The 14,096-nt window shown below is 38.1% G+C and overlaps 1 protein-coding gene across 4 annotated transcripts in view; it reads left to right on the forward strand.

Annotated features, from left to right (window-relative positions):
- Positions 1–14,096, forward strand: part of LOC127421879 (sacsin-like) — a 40,214-nt gene that overhangs the window by 12,744 nt on the left and 13,374 nt on the right. Inside the window, exons 4-10 of one of the 4 annotated variants that reach the window (XM_051665068.1) lie at positions 2,829–2,919; positions 3,069–3,154; positions 5,444–5,555; positions 5,668–5,814; positions 9,741–11,226; positions 11,975–12,066; positions 12,830–12,856. In XM_051665068.1, coding sequence (XP_051521028.1) covers positions 2,829–2,919; positions 3,069–3,154; positions 5,444–5,555; positions 5,668–5,814; positions 9,741–11,226; positions 11,975–12,066; positions 12,830–12,856 — 2,041 coding nt within the window. Of the gene's footprint in view, positions 1–2,828; positions 2,920–3,068; positions 3,155–5,443; positions 5,556–5,667; positions 5,815–9,740; positions 11,227–11,974; positions 12,067–12,588; positions 13,850–14,096 lie in introns of those variants that run through there. The other 3 variants (XM_051665070.1, XM_051665071.1, XM_051665072.1) reach the window with 3 other exon arrangements.

Here is a 14,096-nt window from a genome sequence, read left to right on the forward strand (position 1 = left end):
TATGCACCTCAGTGCGCCTTCAGTATGTATGCGCGTAATTTCATGTTCTTTTAACTATATATGTGCATGGATTGCTTGTGAACACACAAAATAAGGTTCAAGCTTTGCAAAGGAACTGTTATTAAAGGAGGGGGCAGTTAAAAACACTTCAAAAACGGAAGAAAACAGTTTCATTCATGAATATTTATGGTGCTGAGTGTTAAAAGTTGTGCTTGAGATGAACAGTTTAATATATTCAGATGCAATGTGTTCGATGTACCTTATGTGTAAACCCTGCAATTTTGTTTTATAATGTTCTACTGATTGAGTTTGCTGAATTTGAGGGGCTGCATAATGTTAGCCAATCATAACAGTGGGTGTTTACATTGAAGTTTTAAGGAGGCGCTTAGGCCAAAACCGAGTGTTTCATACAGAGGGCCAGAGATGGTGGAAAATGATCATATATTACTAAATTGTGACTGTTTTGGTGCAAAAAACCTTTCATAACATTATCAGTGGACCTCAGGGAAGAAATTAAAATTATTTAAAAAAATAGCACTTCATGACCCCTTTAATGTATGGATGGTGGAAAGCTTAAGAGAGCAGTAATCTCTAGAACAATCTCTTTTTCTCTCTCAAGGCCTTTTCACACCATACGTGAAACTTCGTCAGGATTTCTCGCCGTGATTAACATTTTGAATACAAATAATGGATTCCTAACGACCCATTCACACCTGGAGTGAACATTTGTGCAGTTAAGGCGCGGTCACATTTACCTTTCTGCAGGTGACGAAGGCTTGGGCGGATGTTGAGCGCATGTGAAACTAGCAAAAAATGAACTGCCAAGCAGCCTCTTTTTAATACTGCACTTTATACTCTGGAAAAGTGAAGTTAAAAAGAAACTTGCCGCTAAAAGTATATCCTTTTGTCTATTGTGAATATTCAGTGTAGCTTTGTACGATGCATCGCCCACACAGAGGTCACCGCCAAACTAAGCAACTTCCTATTGGTCAACGTGAGGGATTTGCCTGTCAAAGTTCATCAAACTTGAACTCTTGAAATTCTTTGTCACCGGAAGTCCATCGCACAAAATTACCACTGAGATGACTGTATTTTGCCCACAGAATGTTACCGTGCAAAGGTATGTGTGTGTCGATTTTTTTTCTTCACCTGGCAATGAAAGGCCCAGACCAATAAAATTGGAGTTGTGGATTACGTGTCAGGAGCTGCTGCAGTTACCAAAACCAGCATATTTGGTGGCGCTAAAGCACAGAAAGCTGTTTTGACAACCGACATTAATGCAGAAGAATAACTAAAACAAAGGAGTTACGTACTTCAAATAACTTCAAATAATTTTACAGAACGGCTAATATCACCTCCTTTGTGTGGGATGTCTTTTCATAACATGCACTCACTTAGCACTTTATTAAGAACACTATGGTCCTAATAAAGTGCCCGACGTGGTCTTCTGCTTTTGTAGACCATCCGCCTCAAGGTTCAACATGTTGTGCATTCTGAGATGCTATTCTGCTCACTACAATTGTACAGAGGGGTTATCTGAGTTACCGTAGCCTTTCTGTCAGCTTGAACCAGTCTGGCCATTCTCCGTTGACCTCCCTAATCAACAAGGCATTTCCTTCCACAGAACTGCCACTCACTGGATGTTTTTGTTTTTGGCACCTTTTTGAGTAAACTCTAGAGACTGTAGTGTGTGAAAATCACAGGAGATCAGCAGTAATAGAAATATTTAAACCAGCCCGTCTGGCACCAACGTAATGCCATGGTCGAAATCACTGAGATACAAATTTTCCCCCATTCTGATGGTTGTTGTGAACATTAACTGAAGCTCCTGAACTGTATCTGCATGATTTTATGCATTGCACTGCTGCCACACAATTGGTTGATTAGAAAATCACATGAATAAATAGGTGTACAGGTATTCCTAATAAAGTTCTCAGTGAGTGTATGTCTTTAAATGTCACAGTATCATGACATACAAGGTAGACAATAAATCAAGGGACACACAAAATATAAACAGAAATACCACAACGTGCACTGAGGACTCAAATGTCACTGAATTGTTGCTATGACCCACATACAAGCCTATAAAAGATGTAAACAAACCCACCATAAACACATGACCAAACGCTGTTTAGGGTTGATGGATTTGTAGTAGTTCATTTGAAAACAGATCAACAGGGGTGCCACAAGCTGAAGCAAAGTCTCGAATTCATCAATAGACATTCTGAAGTACTGATAAAAACGATCATGATACAACTTCAACTCCTCCCTGCTGAAAAGACCAGCTTAACTGGCATGAAATTGCCATGCTGGTTTAGGCTGATTATGCTGGTTAGTGCTGGTTTGGTGCTGGCCTAGCTGGTGGACCAGCATAACCATGCTTTTCACCAGCTAAATCTTGCTGGTGAAACTTGTTGACCAGCATGGTCTTTCTGATGAAGCCAGTTAAGCTAGTTTAAAACACCAGCATTCCATGCTGGGGAACCAGCACTCAAAACACAACATAAGGTGGTGACAAGCAATGCTGCTCTTTTCAGCAGGGCTGTATCAGTCTCTTCTCTCAAGAATGGGGTGAACCCAGTATTGACATCTTTTTCTACTCCTTTCCTCTTTACGCAAAATAACAATAAACTCATTATCGCTGCTGCTTGAAGAGAAACCATCTTCTTTTGCTAGAGAACACACTTGATTGCTAGAATCTAATACTGTTCCATGGTTGTTTTGCAAACTTTTAAGTAGTTCTTCCTCTCCTCTGTCATAGGCATTGAAGACATTGATATGACAATGGTGACCTTGAACTATAGAATTAGTTTTTTCTCCTTGCATAGGTTCATGATGGGGTTGAGATTGGAACCTTGGTGCCACATGGGAGCCATGAAATAATCATGACGCTGCACGGACGAGGCCCGAGAGGAGGAGGTGAGGCATTGTATGCACAGTTCACATTCAGGGATACATTATTTATCAAGCATGTCTGGGTTTAATTGCTTTGCTACAAAAAGTAGCTTTCAGTCTAATTGTAAAGTCAGTTACCCATGCTTCTTTGCTCAGTTTTTGCTCTCTTGCAGGGAGGTTTGGTCAGACTACGCCACCTTTGGTGGATTTTTTGAAAGATATTTTGAGAAGATATCCAGAAGGTGGACAAATTCTAAAAGTAAGACATAATATCCTCTCGTGTGTGAAAATGTCTGTATGGGGTTACTTAAATGATTAAGTTATGACAAGTTTCATCATAATATTGAGCTGCTTTTGGCAAAAGTAAGAATGCAGTTATTTGTTAAAATAGGGATGCTATCATAAAAAAGATTTTGCAGTGGAAAACGAAGTCTAATTTTGGGCTAATGCTTGGAATTATCAGGTGACAAAACAAGAGGACCTCCCATTGTACCCTAACTGCATTTATAGATATTAAAATATCTCTGGCATGCTTGTTTCCTTTGTTTATGATATGAACTCATAAGCTGCATTTCAACATTGTAAGGTTGAGATGCGACATCTAGAGGCATTTTCTTGTAGTAAATAAACATCTTATGAACAAGAATAAGTAGTGAAAAATTATGACAATTTTCAGTTTTATTTGAATTATTACTAGGGTTGAAAATATCAGGACATTTCAAAATTGTGTTCTCCAGTCCTGGAAAAGTCAAGTAAATAATAAAATCTTAAAATTCTAGTGAATATAATTTTTTTTAAGTTATACATTTACATTTATCCAAAGCGACTTACAAAAGAGGAATACATTGTAAGCGAATCATATAAAGGAGACAGTGGTACGAAAAGTGCTGTATTACAAAGTTTCACTAGCATCAGAATAGTAGTATTCAAGACAGATGCAAGACAGTGCAACAAGAATTTTGTATTTTTTATTTAGTGACTGGTTAAGTGCTCATGGAAAAGATGTGTTTTTAGCCGTTTTTTGAAGACCGAAAGTGAGCCAGCTTCACGGATGGAGTTGGGAAGGTCATTCCACCAATGTGGTACAATGAAACCGAAAGTCCGGGAAAGTGTTTTGGTGCCTCTTTGTGTTGGTACAACAAGGTGCCATTCCTTAGCTGACCGCAGGCTTCTGGTGGGAACATAGCTCTGCAGAAATTATTTTAGGTATGGTGGAGCAGACCCAGTGACTGTTCTGTATGCCAGCATCAGAGCCTTGAATTTGATACATGCCAACCGGCAGCCAGTGGAGAGAGACAAGGAGTGGTGTAACATGCGCTCTCTTTGGTTCATTAAAGACCAGTCGTGCTGCTGCATTCTGGATCATTTGCAGGGGTCTAATTGCGCACGCAGGGAGGCCTGCAATGAGAGCATTACAGTAGTCCAGTCTAGTTATGACAAGTGACTGAACAAGAAGTTGTGTGGCATGTTCAGAGAGGAAGGGTCTTATCTTCCTGATATTGTTTTGTAAATCTACATGATTGTGCTTTCTTTTAGATGTGGTCTGTGAAATTGAGTTGGTTATTGATGGTTACCCCTAGATTTCTGACCGTTTTGGAAGGCGTTACTGTAGTTGAACCCAGCTGCATGGTGATGCTGTGTTCAATAGCAGGGTTGGCTGGAAAGACAAGGAGTTCAGTCTTGTCTGGGTTAAGTTGCAGGTGGTGTTCCTTCATCTAGGCCGAGATGTCTGCTGAACTGGCAGAGATTCGAGCAGTCACCGTGGTGTCGTTGGGCTGGAAAGACAAGTAGAGCTGTGTGTCATCGGCGTAGCAGTGGTAAGAGAAACCATGTGCCTGAATGATGGGTCCCAGTGATGTTGTATATATAGAGAAGTGGCCCAAGCACTGAGCCCTGAGGAACCCAATTAAGTAGCTGATGTGACTTGGACACCTCACCTCTCCAGACTACCTTGAAGGACCTACCTGAGAGATAGGAATTAAACCAGTCAAGCACAGTTCCTGTGATGCCCAGAGTAGAGAGGAGAGTAGGATCCGATGGTTGACTGTGTCAAAGGCTGCATAAAAGTCCAGTAGAATCAGGACAGATGATCTGGATCCAGCTTTCACCTGTCTCAGCGACTCAGTGACAGACAGCAGGGCAGTCTCGGTGGAGTGTAAAAATGTATAAAAAGTTATACTCCACTCCGAATATCAGTTCGATATTGCTTTTGAGTAGAGCTTGTGTACTGTAAAACTTACAAGCCATTGTGATCGATTTGTGAGTGAATCATTCTTTGAGTCATTTCTATTCGTACTGAATGATTCATTAGTGAAATGGTCTGAATCAAAATGATTTTTAAAAATCTGTATCCACTAATATTAAATGACTGGAAAGGTCATGGAAAAGTAATAGAAATTGATTGTTAAAAAAGTGTGGGTACACTGCATTACATTTGCTTTGGTTTTAAACTGTTGTTCTCCATCCTTTGAACTAGCAGTGTCTAAATACAGTCTAGCATTGTGACCCTCTAAACTGTGAACAACTGTTTGATGTGTGTGTCATGCAGGAGCTGATTCAGAATGCAGAGGATGCTGGAGCCACAGAGGTCAAGTTCCTGTATGACGAGACAGAGTATGGAGTGGAATCGCTGTGGTCACATAATATGGCTCAATATCAGGGTAATACAAATATGCTGATCTATTGCTAATCTATGTTCATTCATTGTTCAACATAATGCCTGGACAATATGTAAGTAAGTAGTTAAACAGGTTTTGTTATTGTCTTTCACAGGACCAGCGTTGTATGTCTATAATGATGCAGTTTTCACCACAGAGGACTGGAATGGTATTCAGGAGATTGCACGAAGCAGAAAAAGAGAAGACCCTTTGAAAGTGGGAAGATTTGGTATTGGATTTAACTCTGTCTACCACATAACAGGTGAGATTTTTAATGTATTAAGAGTATACAACTATATATACATATATATTCTTTTCTTTTCACAATTATAGATTCTCATTCATTGAGTAGACAAACTAAAGGACCCAATGTAAAAGTAGGACCTCCCTTTTATGTAGTGTGTCCATTATTTTGTATTTGGACACTTAATCCACACTTAAAAAATGTATGAATATCATTAGGTAACAAAATGGCAAATTAAGTGTAATTTATTCAAAAGAAAGTTCGCAAAAGCAAACTTTTAAGGCATAACATTTACCCCAAAAACGTTTGTTAGGTTTTGACTGATTAAACAGCATATGCTATATACTGTTCAAAATGAAGACAAAAAAAATGTAGACACTTTCTTAATGTCAATCTGGAGCATATCAATAATTATTGTGATGAACCAAATCGTACCAGTGTACTTTGATGTCAAAATGCTTACCTGTTACGCAAAATCAAACAGGTTGGCAGGTCTGTTGTTGGTGCCAGACGGGCTGGTTTGAGTATTTTTTTAACTGCTGATCTCCTGGGATTTTCACACACAACAGTATCTAGAATTTACTCAGAATGGTGCCAAAAACAAAAAACATCCAGTGAGTGGCAGTTCTGTGGATGAGAGAGGTCAACAGAGAATGGCCAGACTGGTTCGAACTGACAAAGTCTATGGTAACTCAGATAACCACTCTGTACAATTGTTATGAGAAGAATAGCATCTCAGAATGCTATTCTGAGATGCGAGTTGGTGCTTTTTTGGTGGCACGAGTGGGACCTACACAATATTAGGCAGGTGGTTTTAATGTTGTGGCTGATCGGTGTATACAGTTGAAGTCAGAAATTTACATACACCTTAGCCAAATACATTTAAAATCAGTTTTTCACAAGTCTTGACATTTAATCGTAGAAAACATTGTCTGTCTTAGGTCAGTTAGGATCACTACTTTATTTTAAGAATGTGAAATATCAGGATAATCGTAGAGAGAATAATTTATTTCAGCTTTTATGTCTTTCATCACATTCCCAGTGGGTAAGAAGTTTACATAAACTTTGTTAGTATTTGGTAGCATTGCCTTTAAATTGTTTAACTTGGGTCAAACATTTTGGGTAGCCTTCCACATGCTTCTTACTAGTTGCTGAAATTTTGGCCCATTCCTTCAGACAGAACTGTTGTAACCGAGTCAGGATTGTAGGCCTCCTTGCTCTCACATGCTTTTTCAGTTCTGCCCACAATTTTTTTATTGGATACAGGTCAGGGGTTTGTGATGGCCACTCTAATACCATGACTTTGTTGTCCTTAAGCCTTTTTGCCACAATTTGGGAGGTATGCTTGGGGTCATTGTCCTTTTGGAAGACCCATTTGTGACTGATGCTGCCACCCCCATGCTTCACGGTTGGGATGAAGTTCTTCGGCTTGCAAGCCACATCCTTTTTCCTCCAAACATAACGATGGTCATTATGGCCAAAAAGTTCAATTTTTGTTTCATCAGACCAGAGGAAATTTCTCCAAAAAGTAAGATCTTTGTCCCCATGTGCACTTGCAAACTGTAGTCTGGCTTTTTTATGGCGGTTTTGGAGCAGTGGCTTCTTCCTTGCTGAGCAGCCTTTCATGTTATGTCGATATAGGACTCGTTCTACTGTGGATATAGATACTTGTCTACCTGTTTCCTCCAGCATCTTCACAAGGTCCTTTGCTGTTGTTCTGGGGTTGATTTGCACTTTTCGCACCAAATTACGTTAATCTCTAGGAGACAGAATGCGTCTCCTTCCTGAGCGGTATGATGGTTGCATGGTCCCATGGTGTTTATACTTTCGTACTATTGTTTGTATAGATGAACGTGGTACCTTAAGGCATTTGGAAATTGCTCCCAAGGATGAACCAGACTTGTGGAGGTCCACAATTTTTTGGCTGATTTCTTTTGATTTTCCCATGATGTCAAGCAAAGAGGCACTGAGTTTGAAGGTAGGCCTTAAAATACATCCACAGGTACACCTCCAATTGACGCTAATTAGCCTATCAAAAGCTAATTGGCTAGTTGCCTAAAGGCTTGACATCATTTTCTGGAATTTTTGAAGCTGCTTAAAGGCACAGTTAACTAGGTGAATGTAAACTTCTGACCCACTGGAATTGTGATATACACTGGCAGCCAAAAGTTTGGAATAATGTACAGATTTTGCTCTTATGGAAAGAAATTGGTACTTTTATTTACCAAAGTGGCATTCAACTGATCACAATGTATAGTCAGGACATTAATAACGTGAAAAAAGTACTATTACAATTTGAAAAAAAATTCAGAACTTCTTAAACTACTTCAAAGAGTTCTTATCAAAAAATCCTCCATGTGCAGCAATGAAAGCTTTGCAGATCCTTGGCATTCTAGCTGTCAGTTTGTCCAGATACTCAGGTGACATTTCACCCCATGCTTCCTATAGCACTTGGCTGTCTTGTCGGGCACTTCTCACACACCTTACAGTCTAGCTGATCCCACAAAAGTTCAATGGGGTTAAGATCCATAACACTCTTTTCCAATTATCTGTTGTCCTATGTCTGTGTTTCTTTGCCCACTCTAACCTTTTTTATTTTCTGTTTCAAAAGTGGCTTTTTCTTTGCAATTCTTCCCATAAGGCCTGAACCCCTGAGTCTTCTCTTTACTGTTGTACATGAAACTGGTGTTGAGCAGGTAGAATTTAATGAAGCTGTCAGCTGAGGACATGTGAGGCATCTATTTCTCACACTAGAGACTCTGATGTACTTATCCTGTTGTTTAGTTGTACATCTGGCCTTCCACATCTCTTTCTGTGCTTGTTAGAGCCAGTTGTCCTTTGTCTTTGAAGACTGTAGTGTACACCTTTGTATGAAATCTTCAGGTTTTTGGAAATTTCAAGCATTGTATAGTCTTCATTCCTCAAAACAATGACTGACTGATGAGTTTCTTGAGAAAGCTGTTTCTTTTTTGCCATTTTTGACCTAATGTTGTCCTTAAGACATGCCAGTCTATTGCATACTGTGGCAACTCAAAAACAATCACAAAGACAATGTTAAGCTTCATTTAACGAACCAAATAGCTTTCAGCTGTTAATGGCAAGTGATTTTCTAGTACCAAATTAGCAATTTAGCATGATTACTCAAGGATAAGGTGTTGGAGTGATGGCTGCTGGAAATGGGGCCTGTCTAGATTTGATCAAAAATTATTTTTTTCAAATAGTGATGATGCTGTTTTTACATCAGAAATGTCCTGACTATACTTTGTGATCAGTTGAATGCCACTTTGGTGAATTAAAGTACCAATTTACTTCCGAAACAGTCAAATCTGTATATTATTCCAAACTTTTGGCTGCCAATGTAGTCAATTAAAAGTGAAACAATCTGTCTGCAAACAATTGTTTGAAAAATTACTTGTGTCATGCACAAAGTAGATGTCCTAAACGACTAGCTAAAACTATAGTTTGCTAATATGAAATCCGTGGAGTGTTAAAAAAATGAGTTTTAATGACTTCAACCTAAGTGTATGTAAACTTCTGACTTCAACTGTATATCCACATAAATAACATAGCCAGTTTAGCCACTAATTTTACTTGGCAGATGATGTCAAATAAAAATTTTAGTTTTGAGAAAAGGTCTAGCATAATTTGTTTGCATTAGATAACAAAGTACCAAGCAAAAGCAAGTGGCATTTGCAATGACATCCATTTAAGTGTAGCTTTTTATTTATTTATTTATTTATTTATTTTTTTAAATTCTTACATATAAATGTGTCCAAATACTTTCTGGGTATCGTACATTTGTATCAAACATACAGTATACTGTAAATCTCTCCCTATATGTTAATATATAATTTATAATGATCCAAAAAATAGAACTTGTAAAAATATATATTATACACATTAATGTGTTAAACTATTTAAAATGTTTTTCCATCTTTTTATAGATGTTCCTAGTATTTTCAGTGGGGATCAAATTGCGATGCTGGACCCTCATCAGATGTTGTTTGGAGTCCATGAGTCTGGACAGTGCTGGAATTTGAAGTCCGATATAAAGGAGATAACTGAGCTTAATGATCAGTTTGCGCCTTATTTTGGCCTGTTTGGTAGCTCAAAGAAAACCATTCAAGATGGCAACTTTCCAGGAACGCTCTTTCGTTTCCCACTCCGCATGAAACCCTCCCAATTAAGCAACAACATTTACAATAAAGAGAAGGTTCTGGAGCTTTTTGAATCCTTTAAAGTGGATGCAGAGACTGTGTTGCTCTTCCTGAGGAGTGTCCAGAAGGTCTCTCTGCATGTACGTGAGTCAGATGGCACAGAGCGAATGCTTTTTGAGGTCACAGCAAGCAATAGCCAAGAGGATAAGATGGAGCGGCCCAATTCTCTAAAGACCCTAGGGCAGGCTATAGATAGCTACAGTAATGGCGTACTGAGCAGTTCAGTCACCTGTGCCACCTACCAACTTTCCATTGAAGTGCATGATGAAACTGCTAAAGAGACCCAGAAGACCACCTGGTTGGTGTGTAACGGCGTGGGAGGGCGGGGCATGTGTGGTGAACTTGATTCTCTTGCTGATGATCTGAAGTTCATCCCAACCATTGGTATTGCTTTGCCCCTCACCCTTATTGATGAGGACAAGGGGGCAACCTCCAGCTTCTCAGGACGTGCTTTCTGTTTCCTCCCTCTGCCCCTTGGTGAAGAGAGCTTGACTGGGTTACCGGTCCACGTCAGTGGCTTCTTTGGCCTGACGGACAACCGTAGGAGCATCAAATGGAGGGAGGTGGACCAGTGGAGGGACCCAGCAGCTCTTTGGAATGAGCTTCTTATTGTCACGGTTATCCCAAGGGCTTACTTCACCCTCATCATGGAGACCATCAGGCGAATCCAAACCAAGAAGGACCAAGAAGATTTCCCCCTTTCACCCAGAGGTATCTACGGAGCCTGGCCTGATCCAAACAGAATTCGACCAAGGTGGAAACCTATTTTAGAACCTCTCTTCAATGACTTGCTTCAACAACCGGTCATCTACTCACTCAGTGGCAGCTGGGTCCAAGTGGAGGAGTCAGTGTTCTCAGAGTTGGACTCTAGAGTGGACACTACAGAGACAGTCATCAAATACCTCCAGAGCTCAGAGATGATGCTGGCACAGGTGCCAGCCTATATCGATGCAGTATTGACAATGTTTGTCACCAAGCCAGGTAGCCTGAGAAAAGTGACCCCTGCTTTTGTGCGGCAGATTCTGAGAAAATGTCGCCATAAAGGGCCGTCCAATGAAAAGCTGCTCTTGCTGGAATTTATCCTTAGCGATGCCTGCTACAATGACCTCATTGGACTGGAGCTTCTTCCTTTGCAGGATGATACATTTGCTGTGTTCTCCTCTTCTGTGAATGACAAAGATGCTGTTTACATCGCCTCGCAGGAGTATCCAAGGTGTGGTGTTCAACAAAAATGTTTTTAACACTTATATTGAGATTGGTATGGGTCATTTTAGGATTTTCACAATAAATAAAATTCAGTAGCAAATACCGGTACCAGTTAAATTTCATGATTCCTGATACCAATTTCGTTATCACAGAAAAGAAGAATGTGTTATTAAACACACTAATATTTGAAAAGTATTCAATTACTTACAAGTATTATGTAGCAAAGATAAATATCGACAATCAATAGAATAAATAATAACAACAGAACAAAGATATAAGATATAAGTTTTTCATCTAACAACAGTATCAATTATTTAGTCACGCATTCAGAAATAATAAAAAAAAAAAAGAAAATAAATCTGTGTAAATTAAGGAAGGGTTAGGGTTAGGAACAAAGTACTTAAATCACTATATTATATTTCAAAGAAGAAAAAAGGCGAACTCGAAATGTAAGATCACCATCATTATCATTTGTTACAGCTGGCTTGACCACAGTGACAGCACTCAGAAACCGAATAGAGTATGTTCTCAGAACTACTGTAGAAGGACTGGTATTTTTATTTTAGGATGGACTTTGTCCCAAAGTACTGGTAATTTTGACATCCCTAGTTTATTCATAGTATTATATCACTGAAATGATATAATCAAAATGTGTATTGTTACTTTTCTTATAATGTTTAATGAGGGTTCAACCACCCTCATCTGTATGGCAAAAAAGTACAGTATGTGATAAGCCTAGTTTATGATTTTTCCAGGTCCCTTTATCCAGGACTGGAGGGAAGATTTGTCCTGGAAAGCATTGCTCCACATGTCATGACCAGTTTGAAAGAAGCAGCCAGAAGCAGAGGTAAATACCTGCAGCAATCTTTTATTAAGGTCATAAAGAGCATCTGCTTTCAATGCCCTTTTTCGGTGGTAACACTTGCTTATTTTGCTGCAGGAATAAAACTTTAAAGCTTCATGCTTGCTATTACTGCAGTCAGATTCTTGAGTTACTTTTTCCATGCTTAACTCAGTGTATTGCAAAAAGGATGGAGCCCTCTCAGTGACAAAAGCAGGATTTAAAATTTCATCTATGAGACATAATCTTAGTCTTATTGAGAGCAGACAAATTAATTTATTGGGGTCACTATTGGGATCTATTTATTATTTTTAAAGGTGGGATTACAATCTTTGTCATAGCTTTTTGTACTACCTGTGCCATATATTTGATGGCCAGTCCAGCCATTATTGTTCAAGTTGTTTAAATAATTCTGATTATATCATTATGGTTGCTGTGTAAAATATAGCATATTACATACTGTAAAATTAAAGGTGTTACTCTCTGTTTGATTCAGAATTACATATTAGGTTTATTTATATGAGATCAACTTTAATGTAGTACTAAATTTAAACGTTTGTCATAAATTAAGTACCTGCCTCATTGAAGTCATATACATAACAAATACACAGTAATAAAGAAAACTACAATGCAGTATTGCCAAAATATGCAATACTGATTATATACCTCTATATACCTGGAATATGTCATTATTTGCTTTATCATTTTCTGTTTATTTATTTTAACTCTGTTTTTCACCTTTATCCTGGTTTTTGGATTTTAATTTCAGTTCAACAATATCTTTGGGGTTGTTCAGGTAAGTACACCATGGAGTTGCCATAGCTTTCCTGGATTACACTGTTTAATCACTAACATCTCTTTATGTGAATGACCCAGTAACCCAATATCTAAAGAATAAATATTAATTATTTAAATAGTCTGAAATGCTTGAATGATAAGCACTTTAATGTTTGAGAGACTCCACTAACTTCAAACTTTGGTAAGTTGGAACGCTTCCATTTTAGATATGCCTTTATTTTTGTGAATTGTAAAGAATATAACCTTAATATGCACAGCATCATTTCATGATAAGTGAGCAGCCAGTTAATTACAAATGGTAATACTTTTTTTTTTTTTTAAAGTTTCCACCTGAAAATTAACAGCCATAGACATAGATGTGACAAACTAATTCTGTTATAATTAGTAAGCATGCAGCTTTATAACTGCATATTAATTGAAAAACTACATGCAATATTTGTACCTTTGTAAATTAATTTGTCACACAGCAGGACCATTTAAACTGAACTAAGGAAGGCAAAAATTTTAGTAAAGATTTTGAAAAACTTAAGCCACCATTTACAGGAACTAATACATACTTTACCTTATTCATTCATATAAAATAGAAATTGTAATGTTAATAAAAAAAATTATTATGCATCAACTACCCACTTGCATGCAATCAGCAGTGTATCCCCCCCCCCCAATTGTATATTCATTTTATGCCACCTGAGAATGGAAATGGAAAGTGAAATGTAGGGAGTGGATAGAGATAGTGGAAGAATTTTATTTTCTAAATAGAATTGTAATATTTGAGGTATTTGTTGCATGTGAGCCTTATTAACAACTCTCTGTTTTTGTGCATTGATTGTAAATGCTTTGAATATCAAAAATATTTGTACCTAATCTGTGATTGTCACCTGTGATTGTGTTTTAGTATTTGCAGTGTAGTTTGAAATTGATTTTTTACCTTGTAGAATACAATGTGGTCCAAAAGTCTGAGACCACATTAATAATCCAGATTTGTTTCTTGGTAAGTTAAATATTATAACATTATGACGTAAAATGAAGAAAACAATTTTTTAATTATGCACTATTTTTAGGTCACTAATCAGTTGTAAACAATTTTGTGACAGTAAACATATTAACAGCTTTGTACAAAGGTTGGATTTCATTTAATTAAAGATGCTCTTTACAACTTTCTTAAATCACACTGGGATAACATTGTTATGCACACAGTTGAGTCCATGCCAGCTTGAGTGCTTGCTGTCTTTAAAGCA

This window comes from Myxocyprinus asiaticus, chromosome 31, assembly GCF_019703515.2.
Source record: "Myxocyprinus asiaticus isolate MX2 ecotype Aquarium Trade chromosome 31, UBuf_Myxa_2, whole genome shotgun sequence".
Classification (NCBI taxonomy): Eukaryota; Metazoa; Chordata; class Actinopteri; order Cypriniformes; family Catostomidae; genus Myxocyprinus; species Myxocyprinus asiaticus.